Source organism: Phyllostomus discolor, chromosome 4, assembly GCF_004126475.2.
Source record: "Phyllostomus discolor isolate MPI-MPIP mPhyDis1 chromosome 4, mPhyDis1.pri.v3, whole genome shotgun sequence".
Lineage (NCBI taxonomy): Eukaryota > Metazoa > Chordata > Mammalia > Chiroptera > Phyllostomidae > Phyllostomus > Phyllostomus discolor.
This window is the reverse complement of record NC_040906.2, coordinates 22908226-22915415: the sequence shown is the minus strand read 5'-3', so window position 1 is coordinate 22915415 and position 7190 is coordinate 22908226. Positions and strand designations below refer to the sequence as shown.

The 7190-nt window shown below is 43.6% G+C and overlaps 1 protein-coding gene across 2 annotated transcripts in view; it reads left to right on the top strand.

Moving 5' to 3' along the window:
- Positions 1-809: 809 nt before the first annotated feature.
- Positions 810-7190, top strand: part of CCNYL1 (cyclin Y like 1) — a 32708-nt gene continuing 26327 nt past the window's right edge. Inside the window, exon 1 of one of the 2 annotated variants that reach the window (XM_036022968.1) lies at positions 810-1351. In XM_036022968.1, the coding sequence (XP_035878861.1) occupies positions 1126-1351 (226 nt within the window). In that variant the 5' untranslated portion in view covers positions 810-1125. The remainder of the gene's footprint in view (positions 1352-7190) is intronic. The other variant, XM_028510333.2, reaches the window with a different exon arrangement.

Sequence of the window (7190 nt, the reverse complement as noted above, 5' to 3'; positions counted from 1 at the left end):
GTGAGAAAATCATGCTTTAGGTATTGTTGTTGGCAAAACAAACAGACAAACAAATAAAATCTGGAAACTCCTGCCCTGCAAGGGAGAAACAGGCGAGGAAAGTGAATTGTCGTGTCTGAGCTGGGAAGGATTAGTTGGGTCCACACTGCCGATGAGGAAGTGGAAGGGTGACGTGTCCTGAGTTTCATTCAAGACACATTGCGTAGCTCTTTTCAGAGTTGCACCAGGGCCCCAGGGATTGCTATACCAAGTTGCAGGAGAGAGCTAACACTTTTAGAAGTCAAAGAGGAGGAGCATTAATTGCAAAAAAGTCAACAAATTAGGGTGTATTAGGATGTATTACTCACCCCCTGAGTAATACATCAAATTAGTCAGCTGTCAGACCCGGTGAAACCGAGTTGCTAACCAGTTGGCTCTTTACTAACAGGGCCTTTCTACAGAGCCCACTGACAGAGGACTTCTTATTAACAAAGGTCCCCGGCGCTTCCCTCGGACCGGAAAGCTCCGGGAAGCACGCGGGGCGCCACTATGAATGGAAACCGGAGTCTGGGGCTGGCCGCGCTGTGGGGCGGAGCCGCAAGGGGGCGGGGGCGGGGCGGGGCATTGTGATCTCGTCCCTTCCCTGTGAGGCTGACCGCGTGGAGAGAGGTCTGGGCGTGATTGGTCGCCCCTAACCAGGTGACCTCAGCACACGTTCCGGTTGGCTGCTGCCACACAGGACAACGGCTTTCAGTTAAGAGGCGGTTGCGGGAGGAGGAGGAGCTTCGGCTGCGCTCTCTTCCCGCAGTGGTTGTAGCTTTCAGCGCTCGTCTGGTCCCCACCCCTTTTAAATAAGTCGGGCTGGGCGCAGCCCTCGCAGACTAGGCAACTCCGGGGAGGCGGTAGCAGCGCTACGGCAAGGGGTGCGGCCGGGCCCGGAGCCCTGCCCGGGGCCCGGCAGCCCTGCGGGCGTGCGAACAGCGGGCGAGGCCGAGCCTGTTTGTGCGGCGCAGCCCCGGGGGCTGCCCGTGCCGGCCGCGCCATTGTTGGGGGAGGGGGCATTACCGAGCGCGGCGGAGTCTGAGGTGGGGGCAGGAGTCCGGGGTGAGCCAAAGCGGCGACAGAGGCGAAGAGTGTAGACACCTCATGGGGAACACGCTGACCTGTTGCGTGAAGCCCAGTGCCAGCCCCAAGCTGAGCCGGCGCTCGGAGCCGGCAGAGCCGGACTACGAGTCTGAGATCTATGAGGCGGCGGCTGGGGACGCGGTGGCAGTAGCACCTTCGCCCGCTGCCTTGGACCCCGCAGAGTTGGATTTGGGAACCGGCGAGGGCCACCACCTGCAGCACATAAGCGACCGGGAGATGCCGGACGGTAAGGAGGCGGCAGCAGGCGGGAGGTCTCGGGAGTACCTCTGGCTTCCGCCGTCCCCAGGGTCCCCCGGGAGAGAGCCACCGCCTCGGGCTCCTTCCTGCCCGGAGCTGGCCTTCCCAGGGCTGGGCACCGGGGAGGAAGGCTGGTTCTGCCGAGCGTCCACACCCCTTATTCTTTCCTCGTCCCGTCCGGCCAGTTTCTTTCCTTCTTCACTACCAAACGCTCAGTTCTTGCCCCTATCCCCATTTCTCAAGCCAGGCTGAGACCCTGCGCCCTGCCTGTTTTAGGCTCTATTTAGCGTCTGGTGGGACGTTATAAAGACTTTGGCATATTGTCTCAGTGAGAACTTGAATACCCCAACCTTGGAGTATTCATCGATCTCCCTACCTTTAACTATCCAGATGGTGCCTAAATGAAGGAGTCAGGTTAAGGGCCTGGTGGTAGGTACCCTTGCCTCCCACCCACTCAGACACAAACATTTTAGGATTTGTTTTTTAAGTCCAAAATAGAGACTAGCATCGGAGAGTCTACATGGTGTTTTTAAGTAGGCAGTTTTTAGTTGGATAGAAGCTGATTTATTCCTTCCTACTATAATTTGAACACAGAAGGAAAGAAAATGTGGGAGAGGGAACTTAAAATAACTGAACGACGTGCAGTGTTACTGCCAGCGCTGCAGGGTATAGGTCCTGCCCCGCCCCCCCGCAAAGGAGAATCCAGAGTTCTGCTTACTTTAAAATTCCCGCTTGGACACAAATATGTCTTGTCTTGCTTCAGGATCTTAACAGACTTTGACTTTGCCTGTTCCAAAAGAGAGGTGGGGTGGTTCATGGGACTTGGTCAAAAGTTTCAAAAAGAGAACACAAACAAATTTAGACTTTAATTTGTAATATAAAGGTTTGGGATCAAGATACCAGATCCTGCACAGGAATGTTCGTCTCCATGGCTCCCTCTCCTTCCTCTCCCCTCCTGTTCTTAGAATCCTGTTCAACTTTGAGAATGTTGAGTGAAAGTTCTGAAGACCAAAAGTCTGGGAGGGGTGAAGGGGCCGCTGTGGGTGGGGGTGGGGAGGAAGGGGAGAAGAAGATGAAATGTTTGACTTAAAACAATTCTGGGTAGCAACTTGGCTGATGAAGACTTTGAGTAGAAAACAACGTTTCGTAAAGATATTATAGGCCCATTGGCCCATTTGTTTCATTAAAATGCCAGAGATTATTTCATTATTTCACAAAGAAAACAGTAGTTTTTATTCTATTTAAACTCTCATTGAGCTCTTAAATTCTTTAAAAGTTAAAATAACTAAGCCTGTGGATTCACCCAGATGGTGGACATGACTTTTTAACTGCGAAGTACTCCCTTTTCAAATTATTCAAATGTGAAACAAAGGAACAAATTATGTGAATTGTACCTTTAAACACAAAGCGAGTAAGTACTTGTGAAAACTTCTGCTCTGCTTGGTGCTGTGTGGTAAACCTCTGAGTGATTTTACAAACCAGTTAGTAGGTGGGTACTGGTGGATGAGAGATCTTTTATATGTTCTTTTAAGATTTACAACACATTTCCAGGTATATCTCAGTTGGCCCTTCTAACTACACATAAGGTCCATGTACATTTTTCCTATATTGCCAATGAAGAAACAGTGACTTAGAGAGCTGAAATGACTGTAACACAGCTACTGAACAGAAGAGACTGCTGTGGAGGGGTTAGGTATGCCACATCGAGTTCTCATGGTGCTTGCACCCTTTAGAATGCAGTTTGTATTTTATAATTTCTCCATAAAGTGAGCCTCTTAGTCCAGTGTTATTTCCATTCAGAATTGTTGTACATAACTCAGAAGCAACACTTACCTCTCCATCCTGTATCCTAAATTCCTTATGAAGAATAAGAATAAAAGTGGAAGTCATGAAATAGCATGAATCTACCAGGTAAATGAGTTGATATATTTTAAAGAATTTGTTCTGGGGACTTCAGAGTGAAGCCGAGAATGCCCTGGACAGTGGGACTTTCAGAGAAGCTGGTAAAGGGCAGGTAAGGTAATGAGGATTAAGCATAAGACTACGATAAGGAGTGTTAAATCAGAAGACCTGGAAAAAATAGAGTTTGCGAGTACAGAATTTACCTTTTATGTTTTACATGGTAGTTAAAATTCCATTTCAATGTATTTTTTAATTTTGGGGGAATTCAGTAAAGTGATACAAGAAATTCAGTTTCAACATTTGCTATAATTAAGTTTCCCTAGAAACAGGTCAGAACCCCAAATACAAAGTACCCCATGGAAAGTTTGCTTTTAATGTCTTTATGTCAGTCAATTTTATATCAGTTTCCCTAGCAACTAAGAAATACCTACTTAGATGTAAAACATTTTGGCTTTTCTACAATGGAGAATTGAATTATTTGGTTACTTACACAAAATCATATGTGAATGATGCTCTGAAACAGAAGAACATGATTTTTTCAAGTCATTTCAAAGAGATATTCCTAAGAACCTAGTATGGATTTCAGGTAGACTTAAAATTTTTCTACTGCCTTGCCTTTATCTAACAGTATATGTAATACAACCAATGGTAGTATCGCTAACAAAAAAAAGACACTAAGGTTCTGTCATCCAATTTTGTTAGTCATCAACTTTTCATACAGCCTTTTACATTCTTACCGTATGAGCTTTGCTAATTTGTTGGCTAAAGGTGCTCTCTCCAGTGACCCCTTCCTCTCCCTTCCCCATGATACTTTGGTAGAGACAGAATTGACAATATTAGGTGGAAAAACCTCTGAGCAGCAGACCTTTCCTCTTTCCAGTAGCTATTTTAATCCCTCTTTTCTTCTGGTTTTGGGTTTTTTTTTTTTTTTTTTGGTGGGGGGTGGTGGCGTGACAGTATTAATAAGCATTTGAAGTCGTTCACTTATGCTCAGAATATCCAGAACTTTCATTGATATTTTGGTGTTGATGTTTCCTGAACCTTTTGTATGCATATAAACATAATATTTTGTTATTCTACAAAAATGGTCACTCTTCATGTGCTGCTTTGTAACTTTTTGTTATAAAGAGAAGTAATGGCATAAAGCTCCTGGAACTATGCTTGTCACCTAGAGAGCTCTCCAGGATGTATTTTCATGCAACTGCTGGAGCTCTACTGCACACCTTTTAATAACTGTCAGCGTACCATCAAATGGTTGGAGCATGATTCATTCACTCACCCTATATAGTTGGTCATCTTTTAAAGTGAAACTGTACACAACCCCATTATAATGCTGTATCCTGGGGTCACAGATAAAAATGGATGCATTATACCTCCCTGTAGAATTCAGATGGTATACTTTTGTATAACTTCATTAGGGTGTCATTTTGTAGTTAAGGTATTTTAACATTAAATGTTCTTAATCCCAAATTAAAGTTGTCATTGGTTTCTCACTGGACTCTTAGGTGTTAGTGGTTCTTGTGTCTTTAGTTCTGAATAACTACTGCGCTAAGATCTGAAAGTAAAGCTGATGTTAGATGATAAAAGAAAAGATGGCATTAGATGAAACCTTAGAAGATATAGAACAATTGGGAGAAACTTAACTGGTCTTGGTGCACTGAAATCGTTAGATGTCTATCCGGCACCATTACAGATGCTAGACAAACTGATACACAGGGCAAAGCTTCTGCCCTAACTCAGGCCCTTACATTCTAGAGGAGCCTTGGGGAAGGGAATGTAAGAACAAGAAAGTCAGGATGGTGTGAGACAGCTGCTCTTCTTAAGTGACTGACATTGAGAGGGAGCCATGTGAGGATGTGGGAGTGGAGACTCCCATGCAGAGTTCTTCAGATGGGAATATGCCGAGTGCAGGCAAGGGACAGAAGGGCATGGGGATGCTTCATCAGAGGGAAAGGGATGCCGGGAGGAATGTGGTGGATTAAGACCCTGTATGCTTAGTGTGCCTTGACAAAAAAGTATGAATTTTAATGTAGTTGTAATGGGAAACCATTGGAGGATTGTATGCAGGGAAATGATGTCAGTTTTAGAAGAGGGGGGCAGAGAAAGGGAGAGCTACTGTGTGAGAATAGGGTGGAAGCAGGGAGACCAGGTATGCGCCAACAGTAGCTTGAACCACAACAACAACAAAAAACATTAAAGGCCTGAAGTAGGCTGACCTAAAGAAATGAAGTGAATCTAAAAGTAGTAACAAAAATATGAATGGACAAGTCACAGAAAAAGAATTGCAAATTACATTTTAAAATGTCTTCACACACAAGAAATACAAGAGAAACTATACTACAGTTTCTGTTCCATTGGAGAATATCCATAAACTTGGTGCTGCATTCTCTGATAAGGCTGTGAACAGACAGCTACCTTCACATATTGCTGATGGACTTGCAGAATGGTTCGACTCCATGCAGGGAATGCGGGCATAATCTCACAACAATGCAGATGCATAAATCAAAATCTTACTTTGAGGAATTTATCCTGAAGACATATCTCAGAAATATGAAACCACATATTCACAGAGTTTTTGTTGCATTATTTTCAAAAGAAAAATATTGGGAAAACCCATGTCCAGTAAAAGTCTGGTATAATAAAATAAACTAGTATGTCCACACAGTAGAGAACTAGGGAGCTATAAAAAAGAATAAGATCTCTTTTTACTGTTCTGTAGTAATCTCTAGGATAAGTTACATTGGAAAAGGAAGGAGAAGACATACAGTAACTATGACAGAAGCAGGGAAAATAAGTGTTTGCTTATTTAAAAAAAAAAACCACTGGGAGAAATTCTTGCTACTTGTGTGACTATTATTCCTTTCCATTTAGTGGGTTGCCAAAACACATATTTACTTAAGATAATGTTTGGGTATGGGTAACATGTGACCCTGTCATACACTTTCCAATGCAATGCTAAATAAACACTCTCATTTTGCTTTTGAGTTAATTTGTGAAAACTTCGTTTTGTCATTTACTGTGCTTTAAGTATATGTAAGATTGCTCTTGCATTTCATTTGATTCTAACAACATTTTGAGTTAGGTAGTATAGGCATTATATCCGTTTTACGTGTGAGAAGACAGGCTGTGAGTGGTATATATTTGAATTATCTAAGGTTGAAAAATGAGGCTTGATAGAGCAGGATACCTGGCACATAGGTATTGTATTTATAGAATGACAAATTATGTGAGCAGCTTTGGGGATACTACTTTTTTTCTCACCCCTCTTTTTTAGTGTATTAAAGAAATTAAGCCTCAGGGTTAAAACAGTAACATTGCATAATGTGAAATGAAATTGAGGTAAATTGCAACTCAAAAATGTTCTTAAAGTCTGAGACACTAAGCAAAGTACTTTTAGAAATGCATAAAGAAAGGTGTCACTTCTCTATGAAGTGTCACATCGTAGTCACAGTCACTAAACATGGACTGATGACTAAAACAAGGCAACACTGAGAACCAAGGTAGAGGCAGCTACAGAAGTAGTTTGGAGGCCCAAGTTAGGATTGTTAGGGGCTAGGAAAGCAGAAGCAAGACTCAAGGAGCAGTAGACTGTGGGACAGAGGAGCATGCAGTGTACCCTCTGGGGAGGCAGGCCAGCTCAAGGTCGATGGATGGGAGTTACCTGACTCAGGTGAAAAGTGGACTCAGCGAGAGAAAATCATCAGTGTGTAGTTAGAACCTAAATTTTGTGTTAGGGGCCATGAAACTAATACAATATATAGTAAATGCAGTGTATCGTGTAGGGATGATAGAGCAGCTCAGAAAATGAGGGAGCCTTAAGTATAACAAGAGCTCAGTAGTTGGCCCAGAAACTGCTGACATTTCTATTTAGTTGGAATTTATCAGTGTCTTTCTGAGATATGCTGCTTCCAAATCTTGGCTATTGT